Raw genomic sequence first — 14,431 nt, 5'->3', positions numbered from 1 at the left:
CTATTGGAAGCCCTAAGCTCTTAATAGTATATATATATATATATATATATATGTGTGTGTGTGTGTGTGTGTGTGTGTGTGTGTGTGTGTAGGGAAATTCCTTTCTATATAATATGATGGTTGATCGATCATGGTATTTAGCATGACTGGGAATACTTAGATTGCTATACAAACACCATGTATATATACATTGGAAATATCAATATAATTCCATCACATTGCACAAGAAATAGGTATCCCAATTGTTATCTGATATTGACCCATCCACAATAAAACACCAGTAGAGATGATGCATGAAGGCTAACTTCTGGGGATTTGCTCCGGAATGGCTAGAAATGGCTTGAATGTCCATATGAGCTCAACAAAGATCACAATGTCCAGAAGGAAGAACACCATTTGATCACCTATGTATGTACATAGAAAATAATGCAATGATAAATTGAATGGTCGATATAAAAGAATATAACTGATTATGTTCTTTTATCACAATATAAGATTATTCTTTTATGTTAGTTATTTGGACAACGACGTGGTCTACAAATACATAGTATCAATAATAAATAAGTAGAATGGTTTTGAAAAGTTATATGAGTTTGATTACATACCAAGTAATACCTTGTTTTTTAGCAAACCATAGTACTTTTGTGTATTTTAGTAGTCAATCCTTAAAATTTTACCATATTTAATATATAGTGACATTTATTTGATAATGAAGGTAGTATTGTCATAATTCTTAAGGACCATCTGCTCATTCATACCTTGAGATACCAAAAAACATAGAATATAAGGTATAACTCTAGAAAAATCTTGATTGTTTGTTGTTCCTTTTGACATATTAGTATATACATACTAGATGCCACATGGGCAAAATTTCTAGAACAAGCAAATGGTGCTTCATGGTGGAACAACACAATCAGAAGTTATTGGTGACTTTAAGTAGAAGTCAAGCACTAGAGATACAACTCAAATCATAAGCATCCAAAGAATGGATCAAGATATATTATATGAAAACATGACAAATTAAAAACAAAATCAAAAGTTCAACTAGCTTTTATCTGGCTCATGGAAATGTAGCACTCCTCTAGAATAACTCTTGTGAATCACTATATAAAAATAAATGAGGTTTTCATGAAATGGTTTCTCAATTATTGTTTCATGAAAAAGGCAAATTTAGTTTTATGAAGTTTGATCTTTTTGTCATATTGCATTTATTGTTACCTGGAAAGAGGAAAGCATGTTGGCGTTTTTGTGCCCATGAAAATCTGCATTAATATATCACTTTGATGTCAATAATATTTTGACATATATTCAATGGTGGTTCTATATTTAATAGCATGTTCTGAACGACATATCATCAACATGTGCACCTCACTTCTAGAGTAATTTGATCAAACACAATACTAAAACCTCCAATTAATTTAATTCATCTATTGAGAAGCTAAAATGTTAGTAGACATATATTGTACATATACTTGAGTGCAACCTTTCATTCTAACTAATACTCCAAGTTAAAAGAGAGATGCATCATTATTAGCTTTGAAACATTATCATGGGAGAAAGAGATGTATGAAGGTGAAAATCTATAAATGCTAGATACTACTATAATTTTGGACAAATAAACAGTACCTTTTTATCAAACATATAAATGTTATTGACTCCATTAGTATTGTTTGGAATAAATAATACAAGTTTTTCTATTATTGTGTATTCATGCTGGAATCTAAAGCCAAGACGTGCAATATGGGAATCGAGGTGCTTCTAAGAACTTAAACTATGAAGGAAATATTGTAAGGTATACTAAAAAATATTGAAAAGGAAAACTCCATTCATGTGAGCTTGAAACTTCAAAAATATAATTGAAAATGAGTTCCTGAAAAAGGTAGCAAAAAATTACTTACACAATACCAGCTCCTGCTGGGGCAAATGCCTTGAAAAAGGACATTAATGTAGTTGCTAAGCCATTTGCAGTTGCTCTTTGCTCTTGAGGCTGTTAATCCATATAATAGGGTATTTTTAAAGTTTGCATATGTAGGAAAGTTTATTAAATTGAAATAAAACATTAAGGAACATACCACTGAATTATTCTGAAGAATAAAAGAGCATGTTACAACGGTAACCTAAAATGCATGCAACAAACTAATGTTAGATGATATTGATAAAACATGTAACTAATTCTATTTTGTGTTCCTCCATTTATAATAAGAAACATAGCATAGAACATTGTAAATATGTGCGAATGGAATACACGTACCCCACCAATTTTCTCTTTATCAGTATGAATCATATTAATGCTTTTTTATTACTATGTCTATCGTATGAGAACTCACAAATAGAAGTTAACCTTTTAGAATAAGCTATTTATATCATTAAGATTCATAAGTTTTATGTGATATTAATATTTTTAGCAAAAGAAACAACTAACAAAATTAGTTAAATATATATAGTGTAAAGAGAAATAGGACAAACATGTATCATAGTACCAATCGATGCTTCATGTACGCATGCATAAAGAGATTTTAAGGGCACTCACAACTAAATTGTTTTTCAACATTGATGCAATATTCACTACAACTGATAACCATGGTTTTGATAGATGTGTCATTGGTGGATAAGTGAAAAGGAGCACCATAGACAAAATCTGCAAAAGATGACCAAATTAGCATTATTGTTATTTGATGTGCTTAAACTAACATAAAAAATTGGATATTGTTCATACTCACAGCTGCAATACGGGAAGCATTGACTGGTCCAAGAACTTTTACAATACGTGGATAAACAAATGTTTGGTACAAAAGGATGCTAGCACCTAAAAAATGAAGTCATCAACATAGATCGTATTACCAAATGTTGGCATTAAATTAAAGTACACATTAGCTTTTATCAATAATAAAGTGATGCCATTTTAGCACATCTTACAATACTTGCATGGCTCTCTATTATATCTTTAATTTGCATTGTGGAAATGTTCTTAACTTTTTGGTCAACACTTTCATATTTACATAGAACTCATATATTTCATTTTTAACATTGCTAAACAAATGTACCACACTAAGCATATATGTGGTATGTATTTCATATATCTACGTAAACAATCACAAACTCTACTTTATTTATCTTGGTAATAGATGAAAAGAAATATGTAGACGTCAATGCTTTGGTATAGTTGTTATATCATAATGACACCTGTAACTGCAAGCACTTGACCGACATCCTCAGATGAGAAACCTAGTCCTCCATACTTTTTGTCGCTTTCGGCCCATAGAGAAAATATCTAAAAAGTTAATTTTGAAGTATAAATGAGCTCACAAAAGCAAATAAATTCTTATGCACAAGGGGTTTTGGTCCTAAGAGAATATAAAATAACTAAAAGTATTAATCTGCTAATTTTTATTATTATTGAATTTGGATTGTAAACAACAAAGGGAGTCAACATCTCTCTCTCTCAATTCATTTGTATATATAGGGAAACCAACCTCTGTGTAAGCCATATCATCAAAAGAGGTGACACAAAATAAGATAATTGATGACATCAATGGCCAATTCTTAAGCAAGCTCTTATTTGTAGTTGAACTATTTTGTTGCTCAGCAAAATCTTCGATTCCTTGATCTTCAGTTTTGTGAAGTTTATGCTTATGCAATGTCTCCTGCGGTTTTATGAAACACACTCTTTTAACTCAAAAGGTCAATATAGTATCAAGATCCGACAAAGAACACAAAATGTGCAACAATCCATATAGATAAATTTAGTAGTTTTACTAAATAATAGATAACTACAAAAAAGGTATGTGTTCCTACGTGATATAGAAAAAGGCTTGCGATGATGTAACCCTTATCAAGGTGATGGATACGAACATATGGACTGCCTAATTCAGAGTTCCCACGAGGAAGTTAGAGTGAATGTTGGATCATCTCACATGCCGGCAAGACAGGACCACCCAACTTTTGATACTGGACCATCTGGTTTTAGCAAACTAGGTTATCAATCTAGTTTTGTATTCTAGGCCACCCTGTTTTTGCAGCATAAGAGGTGAACTGTAGATCTATCCCAAGTAGATTTATAATACATTTTTAGGCATGACTTTCGGGCCTCTCTTGAGACAATACCTCCCTGTCCAATAAATATAAGACAAATTAAAACACACTTGATCAAACCAATTTATGACCATAGATGGCTTCCTAGGACCCATTATGTTCATCAACTAAACTCGATGACTATAAGTGGCGTGCTAGGGTTGCTAGTTGACTTAAGGCACACTAGATAGTGACATTGATGCTTTGACGAGTCCCTTCTATGCGAGAGTTTTCACGGTCTTTGCTAGTTTTCTTGTCAATTAGACTAGCCTTTTTTGGTCATGTAAACATGAATTTACCTCTTAGTTTCCCAATAAACCTAGCTGTCCTCCATCAACATGAGTTACCCCTTCTTAGGAGCATATCATGAGATCTGGTTTTGGCAGACAAAGCAATGAAGTTCATTTTTTTGTTATGTATGTGTCGGTGTTTTCCCCCCGGGGGGTCACACCAACGAGTAAATTTGTATGCGTGCTCCCTTTCCCGGATGGTGATGCAAGAAGACACAGAGATTTATCCTGGTTCGGGCAAGAGAAGGCCCTACGTCCAGCGGGGGGAGAGAGTTTGTATTATCTTGCACCTAAGTGCTTGTACAGGGGCGAATACAAGCGTGGTATGAAGTGTGAAGCTCTACTACGTATGAGTGTGGCCTTGTGTCGTAGTGTGTTCTCCCTTCTATTCCTGAGTCTCTCCTTTTATAGCTCCAAGGAGAGACACAGGGTACATGCGTAGATGTTAGAGTAGGGGTCGATAGCCGCATGGAGCGCCGACCTACTCGAGGCTTCCGTACGGCATGGCCTCGAGCCGTCCCATCTTGATAGCCCGGTGATGATTACGCGTGCTCCTGCGTTCTGCCCTGCGCGCCGCCTTGCACTGGTTCTGAGGTCGCGTGCTTGTACGGCATGGCGGCGGATCCGGCGGGGTAGCTGTGGTGTTGTCAGTCGACGCCCAACTTGTCCCTGGGAAGGGACCCTGTTCGGTCGAGGGTCGGACGCCGCGTAATATGCTGATATCTGGAGCGCTGACCTTGGGTGTCTCGAGGGGGTCCCGATTAGACGTTCCATCCTTGTTTCCTGTGTCCCGACACGCCCCGGGTCGTTCGGTAGGAAGGCTGCAAAAAGATTGATGGGACGGAAGCCTGTTCCCTATCACGCCTCCCGTGACCTGTGCGTTAGGTGGGGAAGCATCGGGCGCATTTAATGCTCCGGCCCGCGTGCGCGCGTCAGGCGGCGGATGGCGTCCTCGCGCTGGACGCCCCCCGGTTCGCATGAGCCTGTTCCGTATTCGACGGTAACCAGCGCTCGACGCCTGATCGATTCGCTCGACGCTATTTCCGTCTTCGAGGTTGCGGCCGTCGATGGCGGCGGATACGTGAGATTAGAGCGTCGAATTGAGGGTCTCGACCTGCGTACGGGCAATCTCGTAATGCGCATCGCTGAGGGTACCCCTTACTGATACCCTCGACAGTAGCCCCCGAGCCTCCATTTGAGCGCTAGCGCTCGAGTGGAGGCTTTGTTTTGCGGTCAAATTTCCGTGGGGGCGCGCGAGCGACCCCGCGGGGGTAGCCCCCGAGCCCTCGGAGGAGTTTTTGACTCCTTCGAGGGTTATGTTGTCTAATTCGCAGGAACGCTTTCGACACCAGTGGTGGAAAGTTCTGACTGGCTCGTTTTTGCCCGGGGGTTTCGACGTACTCTCGATAGAGCGAGCGTCTTCCACCCCAAATTGAGTTCCTAGCGGGTAGTCCAAGTGAGAACCTGTGCCCCTTTCGAGGGGGTCAGCTGTAGCCCGGAGGCGTTCTCATAAAGCAGGGTCGACGTGGTCAGGGATACCAGTCTCATTCGATAGAGACCGGCGGCTCGATGCCTCCCGTCGGGGGGATTCCTCTCGACAGTCTCGACCCTACCTTGAACATCGCCAGCGAGTCCTCGAGGCGGGCCTCGATCTTCGACCGCTCACTGGGGATCCCTGACTCTGGCGCTCGAGATCGGCTGTCGAACCCTTTCGGCGGGCCAGCCATCGACCTCTCGAGACTTTGGTGGTTACGTCCCTTGGCTTACGAGGGAAGGAAGGGGCCGTGGCGGTTCGCCTTTCTGCCCGTTGGGCGCGCCTTTTTAGGCGGATGACGTTGCGACACTGTATCGGCGGGGAATTCGGAGAGTCCGGCCTGTGAGGAGAGAGAGGACTGTCAGACGGCGCATTTATGGGGGGAGTTACCTTATTTCTCGGATCTGTCCGTTGGCGGACTGCTGCCTATAAATACGTCGTCGCGTCGCCGCCATTCCTCTCCCTTTCGCCTTCTCGCTCTTATTCTCTTGTTGCCTTTGCTTTCTCGCCGTCTCACGCGCACACGCCCGCTCGAGCTGTAGTGAATCCATCGTCCCTCCAGCCGAGATGCCTGTAAGACTCGTCGCCGCCGACGACTGGCGCCCGTCGTCGATGACGGAGCGCCGGCTGTTAGAGCTTGAGAAAGAGGGACTGCTGCGCCGCCGCACCTCGCTATCGTCGCCGGAGTGGATCGCGCCGCCGGCGAGTCACAGGGGGCCTCAGCCGCCTGAGGGCTACGTGGTGTCGTTCGCCAAGTTCCACCGCCACGGTCTGGGCGCGCCCCCGAGCCGCTTCATGCGGGCCCTCTGCTTCCATTATGGGGTCGAGCTCGGTGCTGATCGTCAGCATTTTGCCGTCGGAGTTGTTGGGGTCGAGCGGGATCTTCTTGGTTCCTTCCGCCGCCTCGAAACTGCCCGCGTGGCGCTTAGGCTCTGGAGCCTCAGCGGCCAGGGCCTCGAGCTTCGCGACGAGCTCGGTGGAGTTCTCGACCGCCTCCCCGTACTCGACGCACTCGACGTCGCACTCGTACGCATGCTCGAAGGAGGAACTGACAGTGATGACGCCTTTGGGACCGGGCATCTTCAGCTTCAAGTAGGTGTAGTTGGGTATAGCCATGAACTTGGCGTAGCCCGGGCGCCCGATGATGGCGTGGTACGTGCCTCGGAACCCAACCACCTCAAAGGTGAGGGTCTCCTTCCTGATGTTTGCCGCCGTGCCGAAGCAGACCGGTAGGTCAATTCGACCTACCGGCAGTGCCTTTTTCCCTGGCACGACGCCATGGAAACCGCCGGCGCTCGGCTGGAGGCGTCCTCTATCGACGCCGAGGAGGTCGAGGGTCTCGAGGTAGATGATGTTGAGGCTGCTGCCACCATCCATCAGCACTTTCGAGAGTCGGGTGTTGACGATGATGGGGTCGACGACGAGCGGGTAGACGCCTGGGGCGACTACCTTGTCGGGGTGGTCCTCTCGGTCGAAAGTGATAGGAGTGCTTGACCAGCTAAGGTACTGGGGCACCGCCATTCTTGCCGCAAAGACTTCGCGACGCTCCCTTTTGCGCTGCCTCATGGTTAGTTGAGTGGAGGGCCCGCCATAGATCATGTAGCAGTCGTGGACGGCGGGGAAGCCGTCGTCATCTTTGTTGTCCTCCTTGCTGCCAGCCTTCTCTTTCTTGGAGTCATCACGCGTATGTTTTTTGAACCCTGGACCGTCGAAATGCCTTCTCAGCATACGACAGTCCTTGAGCTTGTGGTTGGCACCTCCCTTATGGTAAGGGCACGGCTCCTCCAACATCTTGTCGAAGATGCCTCCATCCGGAGGGCCTCGAGGCTTCTTTCGATCCATGGCGGCGACGAGGTTGTCATCGGAGTCTTCCCGGTGGAATTGCCGCACTTTCTGCTTCTTTTTATTTTTCTTGAGGCCTCGACTGGAGATCCCATCTTCATCGACGGGCTGCTTGCCTTTTCTTCCTTCTGAGCTGAAGAAGGCGCCGACTGCCTCTTCCCCTGCCGCGTAGTTAGCTACTACGTCCATCAGCTCGTCGACGGTCTGAGGTCGATTGCGACCTAATTCCCGCACCAAGTCTCGACTGGTGGTGCCCGAGACAAACGCCAAGATGACGTCGTGGTCAGGGATGTGTGGCAGCTCAGTGCGCTGCTTCGAGAAGCGTCGAGCATACTCCCGAAGAGTTTCTCCTGACTTCTGCTTGCATTTGCTGAGGTCCCACGAGTTCCCTGGCCGTATGTAGGTCCCTTTGAAGTTTCCCTCGAAGACTCTGACCAGATCAACCCAGTTGTGGATCTGATTGGCAGGGAGTTCCTCGAGCCATCGACGGGCGGTGTCAGAGAGGAAAAGGGGTAGCTGTCTGATGATGGCTCGATCATCACCTCGAGCGCCACCTAGCTGACAGGCCAGCCTGAAATCGGCCAGCCATAGCTCTGGCTTGGTCTCTCCATTGTACTTCGCGATGCTGGTTGGGGGTCGAAATGGATTGGGCAGGGGCGTGCTGCGAATCGCCCTGCTGAACACCCGTGGGCCCGGTGGCTCGGGGGTCACCCGGTCCTCGTCGCTGTCGTATCTCCCACCGCGATGCGCGCTATAACCACGCTCTTCCGCGTCTCCGTGCCGGCGGCGTCTATTTTCTTTGATGTCGTGCCGCGCGTCGTGTCGACGTTGATTGTCGGCAGGGAGGATGAGAGCGGTCTTTCTACCTCGAGGGGGAGGTTGTTGATGGACTGACACCTCCTCTTCATTTAGAGGCTGTTCGTCGTGCTTCTCTGTGGCAGCTCCTCGTCGTCGAGACGCCGAACTTTCGGCTTGTTGAACCGCTGCCACCTGGAGCAATGTCTGTACTTCATCTCGAATGCGTCGGGCCTGGGAATTCGACGGCTCTGGCATGTTACGTAGCAGCATCGTCGCTGCCACTACATTCTGGCCTGCTCGAGGGAAACGGCTGACAGGTTGCTCTGGCTCTGCGTCGCCGACGATCTGTCGATGTACCTCTCGAGCGCGTCTGCGGACACTTCCGCCCGGCGGGTAAGGCAGGTCTTGCTCGAGGATTTGCTCGAGCAGGACGAGGCGCTCGCGGTCTTCGTCGAGCTTCATTTTGAGCTCCCGCAGCTGCGCGAGCTGCGCGGTTCTGTCTTCCTGAGGAGGGGGGTCGAGCTGTCCGTCGTTCCCAGGCGTCCTGGGGTCTTCTCGCGCTGCGGGGGCTCGACCACCCGCGGCAGCATCCCGTGTCTCGTCAGTAGTTTCTACCGCCCCGTCGATGTGATAGCATTCCCTCGTAGGGTCATAGCTATCTGTTTCGGAGTCGGAGTCCGGTTCGGCGGCGTGGGAACACCTACGTCCTTCCTCTAGAAATCGTTGCCTGAGGGAGGTGATCGAGTATCGTCCGGGGCCTAGACGACGGAGGTCTCGTACTCGGGAAAGGTCCGGCAGCTCGGACGCCGGCCGCCGCGCTTCAGAGCTACGTGGGAGGACCATTGGTCTTTCTACGTACGTCTGGGCGTTTGGGCATATCGCCCTGGCGAGCGACGCCGCGGCGTTGTCCAACCCGAACGGCAGTGCCGCCCTTGGAGAGAACAACCCGTGTGGAAGTAGCCTAGCTGCGGTAGGGGAGAGCGCGCGAGACGCGTCCCCTCCCGTCGTCGCGCGGTGCTGAGTCGTCGCGCTTGTTGCTCCGTCACATGGTGCTGCCGCCTTGTGGCCCACGTCCTGCCTCGCACGAGCTGTTGGTCGTGCTGAAGCAGAGGGGCCGCGGTGGTGCTGTCCGCGCCTCTTCTTAGGCGGGGAGGCGTGGTGGTGAGGGCGTCTCGGGGCCTTCAACCGTGCTGGCGTAACGCGGGCTCCTCCTGGTCCTTTGACTGAGAGCAAGATCATGTCGTAGCCGGAGCCCGTAGACATGAACTCGAGACTCCCAAACCAAATCACCGTGGAGCGCGGAAATGGCGAGGCGAGAGTAGCCATCCGGAAAGGAGTGGGAAATCGATGGAAAACACGCAGGACCCCTATCTGGCGCGCCAACTGTCGGTGTTTTCCCCCCGGGGGGTCACACCAACGAGTAAATTTGTATGCGTGCTCCCTTTCCCGGATGGTGATGCAAGAAGACACAGAGATTTATCCTGGTTCGGGCAAGAGAAGGCCCTACGTCCAGCGGGGGGAGAGAGTTTGTATTATCTTGCACCTAAGTGCTTGTACAGGGGCGAATACAAGCGTGGTATGAAGTGTGAAGCTCTACTACGTATGAGTGTGGCCTTGTGTCGTAGTGTGTTCTCCCTTCTATTCCTGAGTCTCTCCTTTTATAGCTCCAAGGAGAGACACAGGGTACATGCGTAGATGTTAGAGTAGGGGTCGATAGCCGCATGGAGCGCCGACCTACTCGAGGCTTCCGTACGGCATGGCCTCGAGCCGTCCCATCTTGATAGCCCGGTGATGATTACGCGTGCTCCTGCGTTCTGCCCTGCGCGCCGCCTTGCACTGGTTCTGAGGTCGCGTGCTTGTACGGCATGGCGGCGGATCCGGCGGGGTAGCTGTGGTGTTGTCAGTCGACGCCCAACTTGTCCCTGGGAAGGGACCCTGTTCGGTCGAGGGTCGGACGCTGCGTAATATGCTGATATCTGGAGCGCTGACCTTGGGTGTCTCGAGGGGGTCCCGATTAGACGTTCCATCCTTGTTTCCTGTGTCCCGACACGCCCCGGGTCGTTCGGTAGGAAGGCTGCAAAAAGATTGATGGGACGGAAGCCTGTTCCCTATCACGCCTCCCGTGACCTGTGCGTTAGGTGGGGAAGCATCGGGCGCATTTAATGCTCCGGCCCGCGTGCGCGCGTCAGGCGGCGGATGGCGTCCTCGCGCTCGACGCCCCCCGGTTCGCATGAGCCTGTTCCGTATTCGACGGTAACCAGCGCTCGACGCCTGATCGATTCGCTCGACGCTATTTCCGTCTTCGAGGTTGCGGCCGTCGATGGCGGCGGATACGTGAGATTAGAGCGTCGAATTGAGGGTCTCGACCTGCGTACGGGCAATCTCGTAATGCGCATCGCTGAGGGTACCCCTTACTGATACCCTCGACAGTATGTACCAATGCTTTAGTGTTTGACTGAATTTCGCGTCAACAAATATATAATTTCTATAGGATTTTGTGTGATTTTGCAGTGTTGCATCATCATCATCACCATCCATGAGACCCCTCCACTCTGGTCTCCATATGTCAGATGATGTGTTAGTGGTATAGTATTTTTAATATCCTGATGATAGAGGTGGTCATGTAATGGTAATACCTATTACAATTGTTGAGGTTTCAAGTTTGTAACAAAATCTCTACAAAATGAAGGTCTGCAACAGATGGCTAAATATGGTACCGAATAGAGAACTGCAGCTTAGGGTGGTGGATGTGTGAGCTTATGACTCCAACTACTAGTTTTCAAATCTTGGTGCAAATGTTTAACAACGAACTAATGTTTTTCATATGTTTAGATTTGTAGAATCACACTTGTGAGCATATGAGTGTAGCGTGCATGGTGTATATATGCACACCTATAATTAACTTAATATAAAATATTAATAACAACAAGCCAGCATAGTTACACATACCGGGAGCCAAATACAGCTTATGAGGATAACCAAACAGAAGAATGATACACACAAACATGGTAAAAAATATGGGAACCTGGATAACACACAAAAAATTAGGGAGTTTCTAAAACAACTAACTTAACTATAGTATAATAATTGTGGACATGCACAATAAAAAAAATAGATACCTCCCAAATATTGAATTGGCTGGAAATAACTTTGGATATTTTTCAACTGGCTGCCGAAGAAAATAGTACCATGATAAGATTTATGTAGAAACAATATAAAAACCTTTAAATAGCAAACATCTCTCATGGATACCTGTGCGAGGTATCCACCAATAGCTGGCCCAATAATAAGACCTATTGCCCATGATGTGCTAACCTAGAGTCATAAAATTAAAGAAAATGTGAGTACAACAACCTAAAATGTTGTGTTAAAATTCAAAAGTAGCTTGATGTGTAATATTTGAAAACTTACAAGTGTCAGTCCAATAGCTTGATGCTCAGTTCGGCATACTTCAACAGCATAAGCCTACAAACATTAAATGACAAATTACTACAAAATTAACATGTTTTAGTACCACCATAAAACTGTAATAGTTCAGTTGTCGTACTCTTATTGGGCCAAGTAAACCATTTAAAGAACCAAGAAGGAATCTTGTTGCTATCGCCATCCAATAATTTACACTCAATCCGAACAAAGTGTTGAACAAAAGCCTAAAATATAAATAAGGAACACAAATTCAGAGATAGGACACACAAAGATAGTTGAAATGCAAGTCTTGACTGGTATCTTAGTTCAATCTGATGTAAAAACAGAACATAAATACTAACGTGGAGATAATTGAAAGAATGATAACGGGCTTCCTCCCAATACGATCTGCTATCATTCCCCAAGCGGTGGAAGTTAGAGCTCTACCAAGCATATATGAAGCACCTACAAAAATACAAATATGACATTCAACAAGTTCTCCCGACGAGTATATCAAATAATTAGTTACATGCATGTATGAAGGTTTAGATGTAGGAACATTATAATCATTTGGAAAGTTTTTATTACCTACAAAACCGGCATAGAATCCAATACCCTCTACCCTTTCAGCAATATGCAAGTCTCTTATCTGTTGTTGAGAAGTGAATGCATAATATTAAGATCCCTTGATTGCGCAACTAAATAGAACTATGGCACATTTTGGTAAAACTAATGTGCGCACACAAGCAGATGACTAGCTACCATTTCAAACTTTAGTAGGTAAAACATGGAAGAATGAATATAACAAGTTTCTAATATTTGGATGATTATCGGTGCTTCATAAAAAATGTTAGACTTGACCCCACTATTATGCAAGGAGGCTGCAACACCAAGGAACCAGGTCAACCAAAAAACAATAAACATGTGCAAGGCACTGCGTTTTTTTTTTTTGAGGGAAAACAAGCAAGGCACTGCGTTGAAGATATTAGTCTCTACAATTAAAGGACCATACCATGAAATATATGAAGGGAAACAACAATGATATTGGCAAACCTAAAATAAAAGGGAACAATCAGTTAGAAACAGTTCGGTGTAATAGAAAAAATGAGCACAAAAAATGGAATAAGACTCTGCAGCATGTATCAAATTCTAAAGTAAATAAAGAACAAGAGCATTCTAATGTAATAGATCAGTTCTAACGACACATCTTTCTGCAGACTTTCATAACAAATTTGGATGTCAAAGAGAATTGCTTTTGTGTCTTTTCCTTTTCATAAGTGGCCGGCATTGTAGGAGAAGCATGGGAAAATTCCTACTCTGACGGTTCAACTTTAATTAGTAGCATCTATTTCGGGACTAAATTTTGGCCCTTCACTTCAGGAGCTATTACTGAATAGTTCTTTACTGAAACGTGAAAACTATAGCGAATGTAGAAGATATCTCTCAGTTCCTTATATTGTTTTAGTGTGAAAAGGAAGGCTTTGAACACAGGCTGTCAATTTGTTTTGTTCTGAGTATTGTATACTGAGAGATGCTTAGGATCTTCAGTGAACTGCCAATAATACAAGCTTGCTAATCAGCCACTCTGTTTCATATGGGGTTGGTGTTATCGAGGAATTTCTTTATATAGTATCATTGAATCATTGATCGCAAGCATCACTAAGCATTCTTTGTTTGTCAATAGTTTTAAGTGACTGATAAGGGAGTAGTAACTAGTAATAGTAACAGCAGGTATACCAACTAACAAGTCACTAGCATCGACATCAGCATTATTACTAGTTTACTACTTGAGGAACAGAACGCTACTCATTCTGAAGTTTATTACCCAAACCATATATATACCAATTATGGATCCGACTGAGATAGATATCAATCATTTGAATGCAAAATAAATAAATAAATTAAAGTTTAAGTGCAGATATGACAATGATCTGGACTAAAAAGGTTTATATATATAGCAGATGTAAAGAGCAGAGAGGAGTTCCCAAACACGATACAACTGATTGAGGGATGGATGCACGTACAGGAGACGAGGATGATGATCCAGATATGGAAGAATTGGCCGTAGGGAATTCCCAGGTTCTCCGCCTTCCTCCGGTCATTGGCACACCCGGGGCAGCCGTCGAAGTACACCCTGGGCTTCCCTTCCAGCAACGGCGCTTCACCACCGCCGGCCATCGTCTTCCTTCCCTATCTCTCTCGCGATGGCTATGCTAAATCAACACGCATGTGCTTCTTTTTTCATGATCGATCAATTAGTCTCAGAAATCAGATATATAGAGCCAAGAGATTCTCAAGGATTTTGGTCATGTGCTGTTGCTGCTGGATCCTGGATGCAGTCTGGACTCTGGAGACTGCTGGACCTGTTCAGTGAGGCTGACACTGGCTGAGTGAGATAGCTCACCCAACCTTTTTGTACGCAGGCTGTTTAATGATTTTTTTTTCTGATGAAGTCTTTTTAATGAATTATTGAGCTGAATGTACCTGTACC

The 14,431-nt window shown here is 45.7% G+C and overlaps 1 protein-coding gene across 6 annotated transcripts; it reads right to left on the bottom strand.

The window, feature by feature from the left end:
- Window positions 135-14,428, bottom strand: LOC110429720 (protein ZINC INDUCED FACILITATOR-LIKE 1-like). Of its 6 annotated transcripts, XM_021446151.1 has the most exons (17): window positions 13,965-14,423; window positions 12,953-12,993; window positions 12,529-12,589; window positions 12,303-12,405; window positions 12,083-12,185; window positions 11,947-12,000; window positions 11,788-11,850; window positions 11,655-11,704; window positions 11,485-11,560; window positions 3,474-3,644; window positions 3,184-3,271; window positions 2,721-2,806; window positions 2,531-2,638; window positions 2,073-2,117; window positions 1,899-1,987; window positions 1,219-1,262; window positions 135-404 (listed from the first exon to the last, which is right to left on the bottom strand). In XM_021446151.1, the coding sequence occupies exons 1-17, from the start codon at window positions 14,116-14,118 to the stop codon at window positions 301-303; spliced, it is 1,440 nt and encodes a 479-aa protein (XP_021301826.1). In that variant the 5' UTR covers window positions 14,119-14,423; the 3' UTR covers window positions 135-300. The 6 variants fall into 6 exon arrangements, 5 of the variants coding, with proteins under 5 accessions (XP_021301826.1, XP_021301829.1, XP_021301831.1 ...); XM_021446154.1 differs by lacking the exon at window positions 12,953-12,993; XM_021446156.1 differs by lacking the exon at window positions 12,529-12,589 and having other exon boundaries at window positions 13,965-14,421.

Source organism: Sorghum bicolor, chromosome 8 (assembly GCF_000003195.3).
Source record: "Sorghum bicolor cultivar BTx623 chromosome 8, Sorghum_bicolor_NCBIv3, whole genome shotgun sequence".
Classification (NCBI taxonomy): Eukaryota; Viridiplantae; Streptophyta; class Magnoliopsida; order Poales; family Poaceae; genus Sorghum; species Sorghum bicolor.
This window is presented reverse-complemented; position numbering and strand designations above follow the sequence as displayed.